Source organism: Phocoena phocoena, chromosome 7, assembly GCF_963924675.1.
Source record: "Phocoena phocoena chromosome 7, mPhoPho1.1, whole genome shotgun sequence".
In the NCBI taxonomy this organism is placed as follows: Eukaryota; Metazoa; Chordata; class Mammalia; order Artiodactyla; family Phocoenidae; genus Phocoena; species Phocoena phocoena.
Window position 1 is genome coordinate 48282862 of NC_089225.1, and position 18738 is coordinate 48301599.

At 38.2% G+C, this 18738-nt stretch overlaps 1 protein-coding gene across 2 annotated transcripts in view; it reads right to left on the minus strand.

Annotated features, from left to right (window-relative positions):
- The window catches only part of SLC38A11 (solute carrier family 38 member 11), a 52840-nt gene that overhangs the window by 22233 nt on the left and 11869 nt on the right, over positions 1-18738 (minus strand). For both annotated transcript variants that reach the window (XM_065880782.1, XM_065880783.1), the window contains 2 exons: positions 16909-17015; positions 14574-14653 (listed from right to left, as the gene is read on the minus strand). In XM_065880782.1, coding sequence (XP_065736854.1) covers positions 14574-14653; positions 16909-17015 — 187 coding nt within the window. The remainder of the gene's footprint in view (positions 1-14573; positions 14654-16908; positions 17016-18738) is intronic.

Below are 18738 nucleotides of genomic sequence, written 5' to 3' on the forward strand. Positions count from 1 at the left end.
AAATAAAAAAATAGTCACATGTGGCTGGTTGCTACTGTGTTGGACAACATAGATCTAAAAGGAGTGGTATAGGTAACTTTTGTTGCAGAAAACCTAATTAGCTTCTAATGCTCTAGAAGAGTTAAAGAAGATTTCTTTTTCCTGCAGTGTAGCTTATGCGGTAAGTTTCAGCTACTATTTACCAACTGAACTTCCTGAGAGGCAAGAAGAAGAATGGAGGAGATGAGTGTAACAGTAGACAAGGATACTTTGTTAACTTATAAAGAACCATGGCTACTAGAGAATTTGAGAAAGAAAAAAACAAGAAGAAGAAAAGAAAAAGAAGATGAAGAAAGCAAAAAAATAACAAACTGGGAGAAACAAATCAAAATTGTCATTATGAATACAGACAAGGGGGAAAACAGAGTACATAGTAGTCATATTGAAATATTATTAAATATGAACCAAGTAAAGACTAATCTGTTATTACAAAGTGATTAAATTATAGGATGAGCACTTTCCTTTTTTTTTTAATTTTAAAGAATAATTCACAATAAGTAACCTGTAACAGGAAATGGTTTTCAAATGATTTTTCAAAATCAAACATATTAACATACAACTCTTCAGGAGTATTTCTTTTGTACAAAGAGAGGCTAATTTTCTTCTGAAGAAACCCCAAAATAAGAACTACTCTCTGGTTTCTTTTTGTTTTAGATTCTTCTGTTGGCACCGTCAAAGTTCATTTCCCTGAGAACTGAAACCAACCACATTTACTGGTGTGTGTCTAGAGTTTGCAATGGAAGCCAACAGTTTTGAAGTTAGTCCACTGCGGTCGATAGCATCTCTTCAGCAACTGTTAATGTTACCTAGTAATGCATAAACCAGCTCTTTATCCCCATCTGGCTCCTACCTGCTTCTTTCATTTAATGTGATTATTTGCTGGCTATAGATAAAACTGTGATTAATATTACCAATAAGGGACAACTAGAACAATAATGAACTTAATTTCCACTGTGAAGGAACTTTCTCTCGACTAAGGGAAAACATATGGAATACAGAGAGCTGAAATGGAAAATGTTAATGAGCTTTGGGGTCAGGCGGATTTGGATTAAAAATTTTTTTTTTTAAGAACATAAATTACCATTTTTCTTTTCCAATGGTACAAAACAATTTTGTTAAAAACAATTTCCAACTTAAAATGAAGAGTAGAATAAAGTTTTCAAGTATAATTTCCAAGATTAACCCTGTACAAATGATATACATATTTTAGAAGTTCCAATACTTGCTGGGGAATTTTTTTAAACACTAAACATCTTTGTGATTCAGGCTACTTTAATCTTATCAATTAACCTTCTAACAGCATACTGTGAGGGAACACAAGCAGATTAAAAACACCGTGCTGTTTTCTGCACAAGAGAGACCCAGGTGATGCGGTGACACGAGCGTGTCTGGCCTGATCAGTAACACGGCAGACTTCATCTTCAGACCAGCCGACCTGCACAGGAGGCCGCACAGACCCGTTCTCTCTCTCTCTCTTCTCTAACTTGGAACAGTAAACATTATTTTAGATCATCTTAGCAAACTAGGGGCAAGTTTACAAACCTCGAGTCTCACAGTCACTCTAGGTGGGACCTCACACACCTGGGGTGTCTGATTTCAAATAAGCCTCGGAAGACCCTCTCATGCTGACCTGCCCCTTTCGCTGCTCTCCAGATGAGAGGGTCAAGGGTCTTCTCACCCTTCTTTAGGCTGTCACCACACAGAGGCCAGCATATCTCTTGATGTCCACACAGGCGCTGGTGGACATTGCCACACAAGGGCAAAGAAGTGTGAGGCCTCGGGGAGCCCTGCTCCCTGGTTTGGAGCCTGCGGGAGCCCTGGCCCTGCCCCTCCTCCTCGCTTCCCCTCCCCTCCTCTCTTCTGGCCTCGCCCCACGTCTCCCGCATCAGGTGAGCGTGTGCTGACCGTGGTGTCTGTGTGGGCGTCTTGGTGGCCATCAGGCCTGCCCGGGGGTTGGCCAAGGTGAGTGAGGCCATGCAGGGCCACGGGTCAAACAGGTGGGCGTTGTGCACTCATGACAAGGAAAGACCCTCAAAAGAAAGTGAAACTAAAATAACAAAGAACTTCTGCCTAAGAATATTTGGCTTTAGAAGGTAAATAAAATAATTACATTTCTTAAAATATAATTTTCTGACTGACATTCCTAAATCCTACATGTACATTACTTCCTAACTGCAGATTTTCAAAAGGCAATTAATAAAAAAACAATTCGGGTCATTCTTAAATAATATGAGATAAACTTTAAAGATTAGATTATGATTTCCGATATTTATATACACATTCTACGGAGAGATGGCTATTGAAAACAAAATAAAATAAAATAAAGACCAAAGGTGCAAATGAAGTCTCACTCCTGCAGGGAAGTAAAGCTCTTTCTGAATCAGACAGGAAAGTGAGAAACCGGACCCAGCTGTGCAATGTCTCCACCAGCGACCGTCCGAGAGCAGCATCTATGGTCATGCCTAAGATACCTCCTTCTGCAAATAACCCTTCAGACACATTCAAAAATGTCTCACTGAGACCTAAATTAGGCTTTTAAGATTTGGTCACTTCGTGGGAAAAGCTGGTTGTGATCTGCAAATGACTATTATCAATTCTCGACTCGCGTTTTGTTATTTTACTCCTTGTAACGGTAAACGCAAAACTTAACTTTCATCTCTGAGACAAATATAGAGCACACAGTCAAAATAAATAACACGGAGAAGAGAACATTCCTCTGGGCAGTTACAAACCCTTGGGGAAGGGATGCTTGGCGGTCACCATGCCAAAGCCCTCTCTCATGGCCCTGCTCTGACTGTGTCGCTCCGTGTCTCCTCTCGGGTTGGCGTGATCTGCCGGGAGGGAGGGGTTGGCAGGGTCCCCCTGCGTCCAGGGGGACAGCCACTCACGCACAGTGACCGCGTGTGCCTCCATCTGGCACTGCAGGATTTAAATTTTAACTTTATGATATACTAGCAGGGTGACTTTGGGCAGACTACTTAATGACACTGGTCTTACTGTTTTTTGCTGTAGAACAGAGACGATATTAATTGTATTTTGTATATCTGACACAAAGGTTATGAGAAAATGAATGAGAGAGTGTGGTATATAGTGGACAATCAGTGTTAGATGGGACCTTCTTCTGCTCTTTTTCCCTTTCCTCATGTTATCACTAAAGCAATAATACATGTCTCAGTCTGGGTGTAAGGACCTACAAGTTCATGAAATGCAATCTTCATCATGGTATTCATATTCTTTCAGAGAATGAAGGGACCTTGAGAAAGGCAAGCTATCTTTTTATTTATTTATTTTTTTTTTATTTTTTGCGGTACGCGGGCCTCTCACTGTTGTGGCCTCTCCCGTTGCAGACCACAGGCTCTGGACGCGCAGGCTCAGCGGCCATGGGTCACTGGCCTAGCTGTTCCGTGGCATGTGAGAAGAGCATGTGGGATCTTCCTGGACCGGGGCACGAACCCGTGTCCCCTGCATCGGCAGGCGGACTCTCAACCACTGTGCCACCAGGGAAGCCCTAGCTATCTTATTTTAAATAAGCAAACGATTAATCTTGATAACAGATGGTACAAATGCAACCAATGATTTTGATTATGGTGAAAAAGATGAAAAAATTCATTTATGCTTTAGATATTGACAGATAAATGTTCGGTATTCCATCCCACCCACCATACCCCATACAGCTTTCTGCACAACTGGGTCTGCCAAATTAGTGCAGCTTCCAGCTGCAGAAAACCCCTTGGGTAATCTCAGGACACGTGGAGCTGCTCAACCCCCCTCCAAGGGTACAGCTTAGCCCAGCTATCAGTTCCCCAGCTAAGCTGTAGCTTCTCTGTGCTGATATAAATTTTGCTACAGTGGTGTGGAGACTACCACCAATGGAATCTTTGTTTGAATAAATTCAAAATGAATAAATTCAATGTTTGAATAAAAGAGGGCACTCATTAAACCTTAAGATATTGGACATCTAAAATGGATAGAGAGGCAAATTGCCTGATTATTTAATCACCACTTGGATTACATCTTAGACTTGAAAGGAAAAAAAGTATAAAATTATCCTTTTACATTTTTAAGATTCTATCTATACACACATGCACATAGATTAAGGGTTATTCTTGGTGTTAAGTTACAATGACATAGAGGGAGCTAAAGATGTGAAAGAGCTAACTCACTTTGCTAAACCCCCGTGTATAAAGGACTCAGACACACCAGAGAGCTACTCAGGATGCTCCAGCAAAAGAGAAAACAAAGAAAAAAAGAAAGATGTGAGAAACTGGAAGTAAGGTGTCTAACACAAAAAAAGAGGTGAAAGGAAGTCCTAGAAAGACAATGGGGCAGCAAACTGAGAAATCACTCTATCTAGAAAGGAGCAAGAGGACGAAGGCTCTGAGACTCCTCTCTAGGAAAAATAACAAGCTTGGTAGATTATCTTATATGTTCGAGCATTTGGAAAACGAGTAACAAAAATAATCAAAGTCAAAAGCTAAACTAGGAGAAAATATTTTTAAAAGACACATTTCACAAAGGACTCATTATCTCCAAAATATACAAAGAACACTTCAGACTCAACAATAAGAACACACACAACTCAATTTAAAAATGGCCAAAGATCCACTGACCCCCTAATAGACCCCTCACCAAAGAACAGATCCTGAGAGCAAACAGGCATATGAAAAGATGCTCCAAACCATATGTCACCAGGGAAGTGCAAATTAAAACAACACTGAGATACCACTACACACCTTGAAAGAAAGAAAAAAAAAAGTACAGCCATTAGACTGGTCAAAATCTAGAACACTGACAACTCCAAATGTTGGTGAGGATGTAGAGCAATACGAACCCTCATTCTTTGCTAGTGGAAATGCAAATTGGTACAGCTACTTTGGAAGACAGTTTGATGGTTTCTTATAAAACTAAACATACTCTTATCATAGGATCCAGCAATCACATTGCTTGGTGTTTACCCAAAGAATCTGAAAACATATGATCCACACAAAAAACTGCCACACCGATGTTTATAGCAGCTTTCTTCATAATTACCAAAACTCAGAGGCCACCAAGATGGCCTTCAGAAGGTGAATGGGTAAACTCTGGTACATCCAGATGATAGAATATTACTCAGTACTAAAAAGAGATGAGCTATCAAGCCACGAAAAGACAGGAACCTTAAATGCATATTACTAAGTGCAAGAAGCCATTCTGAAAAGGCTACATACTATATGATTTCAACTGTATTTCATTCTGGAAAAGGCAAAACTGTGGAGACAGTAAAAAGATCAGTAGTTGCCAGTGGTTAGGGGTGGGGGAGAAGTGATGAATAGAGGAAACACATAGGATTTTTAGGGCAGTGAAAATGCACTGTATGATAATATAGTTACGGATACATGTCATTACACATTTGTCCAAACCCACAGAATGTACAATACCAAGAGTGAACACTAATGTAAACTATGGACTTTGGGTGATTATGATGGACTAACCTAGATTCATCTACTGTCACCAATGTACCACTCTAGTAGGGGATGTTGATAATGGGGGAGCCTATACATGTGTGGGGCAGGGCATTTGTGGGAAATCTCTGTACCGCTCTCTCAACTTTGCTGTGAACCTAAAACTGCTTTGAAAAAATCAAATTTTTTGTTTTTTTTAAAGCTAAACTGAACATCCAACTAAACATGATTAAAAACAAAACCAAAAGCAAGTCTCGATTCTAGAAAAAACGTAACAGAAGGGAAATATAACTAACTTTGAAACTTGTGTTAAGTCTTCACATATGATATAGAGGAAGAAAAATAATTTGAAAGAGCTAAATCCTCATCTACTATATGACAACAGTAAGAAATAGCAGTTACAAGCACATTACCTAGAAGTAAAAATGTAAACGCCAAAAGATACAGCTTAAATAGGAAAGGATTTGGTAGGAGGCAGCTCTATTTCATTAAAAGCAATTTGTAATATTTGATGTTGTAAAACTATGTGAATATTCTTTTGAGAAAAATAAATCCAAATGAAAGCAATATTGGGAAGAGGCAGGATCTTTTAAAATGTCTTACAAAACTTCAAATAAATCATGGCAACATAATGAAGGTTTATCATAAGGTTCAGATCATTTAAGAAGCAATGCTTCCAGTGTTTTAACATATTTTAATACTGACAGGAATACAGATTGGCTTGTAGCAGTTTGCAAATACTTTTACAAGAATGATTGCTTCTCTTACTCTGAAAAATCCAGACATGCTTAGTTATACAATTTTTAGAAGCCTTTTCCTTATGTGTGCAAGGTGGGGAGGTTTTCGGGGCTTAAATTCATTTTGCAAAATTATCTCAGTTTGGGTTCTTGGGTTCAGGTTTTGCATCCTATTTTGAAAGACATACTTTTCCTTATCTTTATAACAGTAGATTTGTAGTAATAAGCAAGTAGGAAGCAAGTCCCACCAAATACATCTCCAGTCTTCACAGACTGGAGAAAACAAGCTGCACAGGGATTGCTTCTGATCACCAGAACATCTGACCTCCGATCAGGAGGTCGGACACCACATGTGTCTGTTGTACCTGACCAAACTCTTTTCAGCTAAACACAGGCACCTTCCAAGTCATACAATTTCGGCAGAGCCTGCGTTTTTCTTAAGAGAGCCTTACATATTAACCTCTTCAACCAGATACATCTGGGAGTTAAGTGCTCTGGCTGGCACACAAAGGCTCCACGTTTCCTGTCACACCACAAGCTATTAGTGACATAAGCAGATCTGCCCACTTCCCTAGCTCCACATCAGCTGACAGCTCTCTGCTATTTCCTCGCTCCCACCTCACTTTTCTTCTGAGTCTGTTCTATAGACAGCTGTGGTCCACATGAACACATACAGCTGTTCAGGAACATTCTTCCTGGGTATCACCCTAAACATCAAAACGGATCCTTTTTTTTTTTTGCGGTACGTGGGCCTCTTACTGTTGTGGCCTCTCCCGTTGCGGAGCACAGGCTCCAGATGCGCAGGCTCAGCGGCCATGGCTCACGGGCCCAGCCACTCCGCGGCACGTGGGATCTTCCCGGACCGGGGCACGAGCCGTGTCTCCTGCATCGGCAGGCGGACTCTCAACCACTGCGCCACCAGGGAAGCCCGGATCCTTTTGTTTTTAAATGGAAGTGCTCAAGGTTTATATTAAAATAAATGTAATTTCAGATGTGAACTCCAGATGATGGAAGTTGACCTTTGAACAATGCAGGACTTAGGGGCACTGACCGTCAGAGCAGTCGAAAATCCAAGTATAATCTATAGTTGACCCTCCCTATCTGAGTTTCGCATTTGTGGATTCAACCAATTGTGATTGTGTAGTACTGCAGTATTTACGATTGAAAAAAAAATTCCCAAATAAATGGACCCGAGCAGTTCAAACGCATACTGTTCAAGGGTCAATTGTATTTACCATTGGGGTTCTACTAATAATAATCTCTTCACATTATTATTATTATTGGCTGTGCCATGCAGCATGTGGGATCCCAGTTCCCTGACCAGGGATCGAACCCGTGCCCCCCTCCCTCCCCACCAACAGTGGAAGCACAGAGTCCCAACCTCCGGGCGGCAGGGAATTCCCCATCTTATTATTATATGCTGTCTCTGTACAATCCTGTTCATATCAGACTCTCCCTAAACTCTAAACTTGCATTTCCAAAACTTCCTTTTCCTCTCTCTCCACCCCAAAGGTTACTCAAAATTGATATTAAAATTAAAAATTTATGTTTTTTCCAGACCTGCTTCCTTTTTTATCCTGGTTAACAACTTAAAATAAGCTGGGGTTTTTCCTCGATGTTCCCAAGCATTTAGTAAATGCTTTACTGGATGGACAGACTTTTTCATTTTCTCCTTTTGGTGGTGAGTTCTGGACCATCTACAATTCTGGTTGTCCAAGCTGGAAACCTTGGCAACACCCTCCTCTGTTTCCTTTTCTTTTCTGCCAACCTTGCCTTTATACTGTTCCAGTTGTCTTTTGCCTGGATGCTTGCCTCCAGAGAGCCTCCTCCCAGGCCTTTAACCCCCATCTATCCTCACCTCTGCGGTGCGAGAAGTCCAAAATGAAGACTTGCTGTGGTTACTGTCCTGTTGAAGAACTTTCAATGTTCCATCAACTAAAGAACAAATCCAACTTTCTTGGCACTACATGTAAAGCTTTCCTTCCATGTTGCTCTCTACCAACCCCTCTACGATCATTTCTTCGTTCTCTCTAGCTGAACTTTCAACTCAGGATCACCAACATTCTAGTTACTTCCCTAACACAGAAGCTGTACAGGTGGTGGCGATGAGAGAGCAGAGGTCAGTGGATTAGGAAAGCACCATATTTGGCAGTTTTTCAAAAGAGATAATATGGAGACATGACCATTGTTAAAACTATGATAAAATATATATTCGAGGAGAAACATAAAAGCAAGATAGAGTTTTTGAGAAAATTCTCAAGGGATGCACTTTTATTTTCTTTGATAGTTCCCCCAACCAGTGGCAGTGTCCTTCTTCTCCAGGTACCTCCTGTTAACGTAAAATCTTTAGGTCCTTATACACCTCACACCTCTGGGCCTCACTCATTTCTGCCAACAGTAGCTTCCCACTCCTCCCTTCTCTCCTTTTTTGACCCAGCTAATCCCAGTACATTGTTTTAAAAACAGCAGATCACATACTGTCTTATCTTGAAATATTACTTGCCTGCCCAGGTTGGGCTAAGGGCCCTTCCTGTTTCCATTGCGTTTTGCCATAATTCTATTAAATATTATATTGAGATTAACTGTCTATTCTCCCCATTCACAAACTATAAATATCTGAGGTCATGGACTGTGCTTTCCTCATCTTGGCAGCCTCAATACCTAGAAGAGTGACTGGCATAAGCCAGACATTTAATAAATGCTTATTAGCTGAAAGAACAGGTGACTCGATTTTTGCTCTTTGGTTGTTAATCTGTACCACAGACCAGTCTGGCTTCTAATCGGAAATAACACACAGGTGGCACATTTCACTAAGGCAGCCATTTATAAAAAAATAATTGATGGGCTTCCCTGGTGGCGCAGTGGTTGAGAGTCTGCCTGCCGATGCAGGAGACATGGGGTTCGTGCCCCGGTCCGGGAGGATCCCACATGGCGCAGAGCAGCTGGGTCCGTGAGCCATGGCCGCTGAGCCTGCGCATCCGGAGCCTGTACTCCGCAACGGGAGAGGCCACAACAGTGAGAGGCCCGCGTACCGCAAAAAAAAAAAAAAAAAAAATTGATGATGAGTGGGATGAGTCCTTAACACTGAGCAACCCAGGCTGCTCCTTCAGCTCCACTAACACAGGGACTGGACTGATCTTCTCGGAGAACATAGTCTTACAGCTGTTTTTTTCTATTTTCATGCAGACTCAAGTCACATGATGGTTCTATTTGTTGCTTCATGTCAGCAATTGGTCTGGGAAGACTTAACACTAGCTCTAGCAGTGCTACAGAATAGAGTCAAATGGTATTTTAGCAAATGAGTGAGCAAATTTTGTTAGCATGGAAGCAGCCTTAGGAACATTTTTTTGCCAGAGAATGTTTTTGTATGAAATTTTTAATGTCCTAAGATCATTTTCATTATCTCATGACTTCAATCCTCTCCAAGGAGCACTCCATATCATGGATTCCAACTTTTCAAGATCTCCTGGGGGACTTTCACTCCATCTTCTGCCTTGGTCTATAACATGTTCCATATCTCCCATGGTAAAAACGGTAGTTTTTAGACTTCTTACTGCCTTAAGCCACTGTTTTGTCCTGAGATTTTCATTCATTGAGGCTCTTAAAAAACAAAAGGTTTTTTTTTTTTGGGCCAAATTCACTTAGATCTTAATTCTCTCTAAGCTACTTTCCAACTTTATCATTTGATTGAAATGCCTGAAGGTCACCTCAAGTGGACATCTGTAGTTTACACCATGCAGTCTACTCCCTCTTCCTGTGGCATCATCATTGCCTTGATTTCCTTTGGGATACCTTTTCCTCTGCTCAGAGTCTGTATGCTTTAGCTGAGGTGATCCCATCCTTAGCTTCAAAGGTAGTCATGTAACATAAACATAAACAACTCAGTACAAGGCATGATCGTCATGGGTCCTCACTAGAGCCAATCAGAACTAATACTGGAATTGAGGTTTGAGGTAAAATAAAAGAGAAAGCTCTTTCTATTTTTATGGACTTGGACTTGAATAGATGTAGGCTAAGATTGCCATTGCCATCTTGTCACAATAAGGGGAAAGTCTTTCAGACACTAGAGCCAAAATAGGATATGAAGCCAAAGGATAAAAAAAGAAAAACTATGATTTTGTTGACTGAGCTCCTAAATCCAACCAAACCTAATAACAGAAATAGCCTTGAACTTTATAGCTGTGTGTGTCAATAAATTCTCTCTTGCCTCAACCAGTTATGGTTCTATGGTTGTTGTCGTCTGCAACAAAAACGGCAATAATTTATGCACCATCAAAACAAATCAGTGGCTGGTATTTGCCAGAACTAATCATTCCCTTTTCAAATATGCACTATTCCTTTGTCTTTACCCATTTTTTTCTGATCCTTCTTTAATCCCCTCTAGTTCCTCTTTATATATAGCTATAATTGTGGAATTTCAGGGTTAGAATGAATAAGGGGTAACAAAACTAGTATGTATTGAGATCCTGGGAAAAGGCACATTTTATATGCATAAATACCTGTTAAAAGTGTAGACACATGTTTTGAAATTATGTTTGGAACACACTACACTATTGATTAAAATGCTGTAAAAGAGATGTCATATGAAGGGAGACTAGTTATAAATTTGGACTGCATGCTATCATTTCCATCCTGAATGTAAAGAATTGAATATTAATGAGGCACAGAATGAAGGTTTTTCACAGTGATAATGCCTCTGATTGTAGTTTGAAAAAAAATGGGAGAAATGTGTTATTGCATTTTGATACTAGCACACTTTCTGGAAAGCAATTAGATTGCCTTGCCACCTCAGTTTTTAGAAAGCAAAAGGTTAGAAAACACAATAAAACTCAACATTATTTCCAAAAAGAAATGAAAGTCATTGGACTGTGAGATATTTGAAATCATATCAAAAAGCAGAGTTTATGGCCTTATGAGTTATGGAAAAGGAAATTGAATTGTATGTTTTATTTTTAAAACACAACCACTACAAAGGTGTTTCCATAGTAACAAGGTCAATACCAGTCGCCATTGCAGACCTTCCTCTTTTCTGATACTGGGTTTAAAGATCTTTTTCAAATACCTCTTTAAAAGTCCTATGAAAAAGTACAGGGTTTCTGATCATTCATCTGAACAAAAAAATGAGGAAAAACACACATGGAGTATTGAATTTCTAATGTTTTATGGATTATAAGCATTCGTGGCTGTCATATTTTCAGAGAAAAGCCTGCCTGACTAGCTACTATGCCAGCCCCTAAACATGGGATTTGATTAGCCTGATTGTAAATCTGGACAAACAGAAGTTGTTTGCAGTAGTATTCAAACAGAAATAAAAGGCAGCACGGTATTAAAAAACACACTTCCTTAACATTTAAATATTGAAAGAGTTAACTAAATAATCCCTGTTATTAGAAAAATTTCAAAGACTCAGATAAAATATGATTATCAGCACTAGAGGAAGGTTAAAAAGATACAGGTCACATTTTGTTTATAACAGAAATAAATAGCTCTTGGCCATAAAAATCAATTCATTTAGCACCACCAGGAAGTGGCTTCTCCTTCCTCTTTCCTTTGTATCAAGATACACTGCCTATATGACAGTCATTTGTATCATCTTATCTTCCCCACTAAACTGTGCACCCCTCAGAGCAGAGATACTTTCTCTTTGTGTTCACAATAGTATCTCACACACATTTTGTATATAGAAGACACTGAAAAAAATAACTGAGGGATGAATCATGAAAAATAACGACACAACAGTAACTAAAATAACAAAATCTCTGGCCTATTTTTAGAAATGTGTCAGTTAAAATGTGTACTCATGATTTTAATCTCTTCAAACCAAGAGGCTCTAGATCTTTGTTCACAAACTCAAAACCATTAAGTAATAAATCCAGTTGCCTGACCCCTACATCAATTCCTTCAGAATCTCTGCAAGTAGGGCCCTGGCATCAGCATTTTTTAAAGCTACTCAGGTAATTCTAATGTGAAGCCAGAGTTGAAAATCATTGCTTTAAACTGTTCTGCTTGGGCTCAACTAATGGCTTATTTATTTACTTCCAACTTTTAGCTGCTTGCTTTTTTTTCCCTCAATATTCCCTCATAGTACTCTATTTCCCAAATCTATTAACACCTTTTATTATAACTTGATTTATTCTCTACATGATAAAGGCTTCAATTAAAATAGTTCTGGCTTATAAAAGTAAAAATTTTAAGCAAAAATTATTAGTGTATTTTGTTCAATACACTTATTAGCCTTTCGTTGCTGTGAATTCAGCTTTTGAAAACCAGAGCCGAATACAGTACCAATATTATAGACGTTAAATACATCTAGTAGAATTTAATATGTGTTTTTGTGCTTTTAAGCTTATCTTTCCCAGGCCTGTAATGCCTTTTACACCCTTATCTATCTGGAAAAATTCAGATTCCTCTTTCAAAACGTCCAGATCATATTTCTCTTCCTCTAGGAAGCCTTTCTTAATTCAGACTTCAAGAACTCTTCTTCGGCACTGACACTGCCCCTCATTTATGCTTCTATTTTGCACTCCTAATACTGTTTTGTCATTTCTTTTTCTTTTTTGTTTTTAAAATAAATCCCTCATCCATAGTTGATCGTGAACAATGTGCAGTAAGTGCTGCACAGCAAAATAGTTAGAAGCCATAGGTACTCAATAAGTGTTTACTAGATGAAGGAATAAATGGCCATATTGAAGTGAACCAGGTACATTTCAAAAACACTATCGCTATGGACTGAATTGTGCTCCCTACAAAATTCATGTTGAAGCCCTAACCCAAATTCATGATGGTATGTAAGGATGAGGACTTTGGGAGATAATTAGGTTTAGAAGAGGTCATGAGGGTAGGACACTCTTACTGGGATTAGTGCCTGTATAAGAGGAGACACCAGAGAGCTTGCTGTCTCTCCCTCTGTCTGCCACATGAGGACACAGCAGGAAGGCAGGCATCTGCAAGTCAGGAAGAAATCCCTCACCAGAACCCAACCAAGCTGCCAGCCTGCAGAACTATGAGAAAATAAATATCTGTTGTTCATGTCACCCAGTCTGTAGTACTTTGTTCCAGCAGGCCAAACTGACTAATACAACTATGAACTGGGATTAAGTTATTTGAAGATAACATTAATATAAACATTACAGATATTTATGCTATCTCCTTTTATCGAAAACCTTAAAAAAGGTTTTTTTTTAAAGAAAAGACCATATGAAATGTAGTCTAGATATTTCATACTTCCTTTCAAATAAATTTAAGGCATAATTTTTGGTATTTTCCTGGTAAATTAAGAAGCCTGACATAAGTCATATATAGTGGAAGATGAAGTGATTTTGCAGAACAATGTTCAGTAGGAAAAAAATAAGTTACCTGGGGGATGGCATTATAAATTATAGCTATTCACCAAGTTTCTTTTATTCCTCACAGATAACAACTGAAGACCCAGCATGTTCCTTGCACTATGTTAGAGATTGTCTTAAATTAATTTTATTTGTCTTATGTAGGATAAAGAAAATATTTAAGGTGTCATGGAAACTCCATAATGTATTATTTATTAATTTATTCAACAAATAGTTATTGTGCATTATGGGAACCCAATTTTGTGTTTAAAGCTATTTTAAGCTAGTTTCATTACAGCATTCTCTTGGGACTGTGGATACAAACTACCCAGTCCTTATCTGATAAATCTATTCTATAATCAAAGCATAAGAACTGTGTGGTTTAGATTAGTAGAATCTCTACTTTGAATTTCACGGCTAAGTAACATTTTTAAAATTTGTGGAACCAATGCCAAGTTCCCAACATTTTATTTGGCCAAATAATAATGTAAAAAACAAATAAATATCATTACCTACTATCACTATGAGTTCACAAATGACAAAGCATTTTAACACAATTAAAGAATATAATCTTAGTAGAGAATAAAGGGTGGTTTTCAAGGTGACCACATTTCATTAAATAGAGAAAAACATCCACTATATTCTTTACTCTTCTCATTTCAACCTAGGTTGGTGAAAACTTTGTTAAGAACAAATCAATCTGTGAGACAGATACAGAAATTTCTACCATCTACCATTTCTCCTCTTTCTGCCATCTACCACTTCTCTACCTTGTTCCTATTTCTCACTATTCAAAATCCCTTCCTTATTTCAATTCTTTAGGCAGGCCATTAAAATAATAAGCAAACTCAGTTTAATCCCATCAGCTACTACTTAAACGTAATCATTTCCTCTCATTTTGTCAAATACTGAAGATAAATGATGCTTCTGGTACCATTATAACTTTATGTTTCTGCATTTATAATATATCATATGAACATCTGAATGATGGGTATAAATCAAATATCAACCAATGAAGCAACAAAACTTACATGTGTGGACCCAATGAAACTACCCTTGCCATTACAATTCCAAGAATCAGAGTTGTTAAAACCGTAGAAATAAGAGAGATCTGAAAAAGAAAATGTAAAGATATATGGTCAGTTTAGAAGAGACAATTTTATTGAAAATATTAGGTGATTCACTTTTTACTTGAGTAAACTTAAGTACAGTTTTTAAAATACAATTCTTTAGTAGTTTATTCTTACAGATTGGTATTGATAATCTAAGGCAGGTAAATTTTTTATCAGATCTTAGTCTTAGTTCTTTTCCCCCCAAATAGAACAAGTACCAAATATGACTATTTCATAAAGGGAAATTACGTTTTCATTTTTCTTCAGGTTTTATTTTAGTGTTGACTTGTGCTTTTTTCTATCTATAATTGCTTCTTGCTTCTGTCGTTATCCTACCCTGCCCCTTCCTATACAACGTCCCCCCATCCACTCACACACATTTTGGGATGCCTCTGCTTTTTCCTTGCTGCTTTCTAGCTCTATTAAGTCTAATTTTCCTCTGTGGTTTTGTCCTTTGGTCTGTGTTCCTAGAGTCTTCTCTGCTACTTCCTCTCTCTTCTGTCACTATTTTAACTGGTTACAATATAAACTGGTCTGTGTGTATATGTGTTCTTTGCACTCTTAACATTAAATCTGTGTTCTACTCTTAATTTTTTTTTTTTTTTTTTTTTTTTATGCGTTACGCGGGCCTCTCACTGTTGTGGCCTCTCCCGTTGTGGAGGACAGGCTCCGGACGCGCAGGCTCAGCGGCCATGGCTCACGGGCCCAGCCGCTCCACGGCATGTGGGATCTTCCCAGACCGGGGCACGAACCCGTGTCCCCTGCATCGGCAGGCGGACTCTCAACCACTGCGCCACCAGGGAAGCCCCTACTCTTAATTTTTTAAATGGATAAGCACAATTTAGAAATTTTTGTCTGATAAGAAAAATATAAAATTGCTTTTATTTCATTTGATTGTCATTAATCTTGTTTCCTGGGTTGTTAGCTTTTAACTAGAGAGAAGGTTCTATTATAAGTCCTCTGATCCACTCAGATATTGGGAAAGAATCCAGTCACATAGCTAGAAAGTGGCCAGTGGGGAACTCAGATGCTCAGCCTGACTCCAGATCAGTGTTTTCTAACTACTCTGCTTTGCTCATGGGAGATTTATTTAAATACATCAATATGACATTTTTATTTAAATACATCAATATGACATTTTTAAGGGACACTTAGGGTCAAAATGTTCAAGCATTAGTAATATGATGGAATATTAGCTTTCTTTTCATAAATGCCTTGCCTTTTGCTCTCAGAAGGAAGCATTTATGTCTACATTGAGCATATGGAATGGAAAACAGTTCAGACATTTCAGAAAATTCACCAAAAAAGTTCCTTTTAATACACTTCAGTTTATTTCTGGATGCCTGTTATGGAAGGAAGGAGCATGGTCAGAAAACTCTGGAATATCATCCCCATTCTCAGCTCTACCTGGAAGAAGGGGCTTCATTACTGTGGATACACATGAAACGTCACAGTGAAAAGTAAAATTAATTAACTGTTGGATTTTTCAAAATAGAATGTAAAAACACATGAATAACTTAAAAAAATTTTTTTTAATCAGAATGTTTGGCATAATGAGGATGCAACACCAATAATATTCTGAGTAAAACACAAACACTTCATGAGAGTAAGGAAATAAAATACAGCCAGATAAAGGCTAATGCATGCAGATAAGCATATGTGGTGAGTTGAATATGTACTTGGTCGGTTTCATTAGAAATAAATCACCATTTCTCTTTAGCAATAAGAATCATAAATACTGGCCAAATTCTCAACAATTACTCAATCAAATATTGACATTTAAATTCACTGGATAAAAAATGGGCACAATAGACGTTGTAATTTACAAAAAAATTTTAAGCCAATGAAGTGATTCATTCTTACTTCATTAAAGTTAATGTAATTTTAAATTGTTTAAATGACTATCTACAAAGAATGATAGAAAATAGACTAGATTTTTCAGTAAACAGACTTGGTTTAAATAGAGTTCTTTATATTTTCTAAAATTAAAGTGTGCTGTCTGTGTCAGAGTGTCTACCTTAAAAAAAGAAAAGAAAGGACCTATTTATTTCATAGTCATCAAGTATTTAACCATCAGTTCCCCCAAATAAGATAAAATATCAAACATAGTTTACTCTAATACAATTATAAGTAAACTAAAAGAAACTAAAGATGAATACTGTAATTAAGAACTTGGCCATAGAGATAGTAGTTTGACAAAATTAATGCAGGTAACAAAGTGCATTTCTTTGTCTATTTAAAATGTAAAAATTACCTTTCCAAGTTTCGCTATATCTCGATACAAGGACAAAGGCAGAGTAAAGGCAACAGTGGAAAGCACAATAATGAAATGGTGACCAATAAGCAAGTTTTCAGGATCAACTAAAACACAATAAATATTATAAAGTGTTTATGAGTAACACCAGTGACACAAGTAGTTAAATATTTAATTAAAAAATGACTTAATTAATACAAAGCGCTACATAAATGACAATTTTGAATAAATTCCATAGAACCATGTAAAAACAGAAATAATTCACAAAAAATGTAAATACAAAATAACTTAAGGATGAACCTATAATTCAAATAATGTTATAATATTTTGCATTCAAATTATTTTAGTAGCCTCTGCATCAGTTTTCCTGCTTCTTCCTTCCTTTGTCCCCTTCCTTCCTTTGTCCCCTTACTGTATTTTTTTTTTTTTTTTTTTGCGATACGTGGGCCTCTCACTGCTGTGCCCTCTCCCGTTGCGGAGCACAGGCTCCGGACGCGCAGGCTCAGCGGCCATGGCTCACGGGCCCAGCCGCTCCGCAGCATGTGGGATCTTCCCGGACCGGGGCACGAACTCATGTCCCCTGCATCGGCAGGCGGACTCTCAACCACTGCACCACCAGGGAAGCCGCCTTAGTGTATATTTTTAACCTAGAAACTACAGAGATCCTTTCCAAAGGCTAAAGTCATTATGTCACTCCTTGTTCTAAACCCTCTAATGGCAAAACCCTTCATTCATAAAGTAAGCAACATGGGGACATGGTATGTTCTATGGCTTTTTTTTTTCTAACTTCTGTATTCCAGGGAAACTTGATCAGTACAACTTAAGATTTCAAACCTCAAGGTTTTGATAAAAATATTGACTATATTTCTACCCTTCTATTGAGAAAGAAGTGATTTCCCTGAAGGAAAGCAGACAAAGCAACTTTTTGGATAGGGAAGATGTCATAGGGAAGCTGCTGAAACCTGGTATTCACTGCAGACTCTTGGCTATCAAAACAAGGAAATAATAGAGTGTGTGTGTGTGTGTGTGTGTGTGTGAGAGAGAGAGAGATCAAATACAAACAAAATTTGTAAACATAAAATAAAACATACTTACAAGGATTTATATATATATTTAAAGCTGTGCTAACTTTAGTATTCACTTTAGGAGCTATGTATCTATTCCAATAAAGACACTATTGTTTAAATTTTTAACTCATATTGAATTCCTTCAGAGATCATGTGATTATACTTTTGAAATGTCCTCAGTGGTACCAAGTCTTTGTGCATTAATTTCTGCAAAATCTAAAATCTGTAGAAGCCAAGTATGTCAAATAAGTAAGTGAATGTGGTAAAAAACAAAAACAAAAAAAGAGGGGCTTCCCTGGTGGCACAGTGGTTGAGAGTCCGCTTGCCGATGCAGGGGACGCAGGTTCATGCCCCGGTCTGGGAAGATCCCACATGCCGCGGAGTGGCTGGGCCCGTGAGCCATGGCCGCTGAGCCTGCGCATCCGGAGCCTGTGCTCCACAACGGGAGAGGCCACAACAGTGAGAGGCCCGCATACCGCAAAAAAAAGAAAAAAGAGAGCTATTACTCTGAAAAGTAAGACTAGTTTTCTTATATGGCTAATAAACTAATATATAAGGAAGTTCCAAGGTGGGAATTTCAAAATGGCATAAGTTATACACACACACCTATATACCAGAATGGAAATATAAATCGTGGGTTTTTGTTTAACTCAGTCATAACTAAACAATCATCATAACGTTGTGAGTCAAAACAATAAAACAGGAAAGTCAAGTTCCAAAACACTTGAACTCAACTATTTACATATTTCTGGTGAACATAATA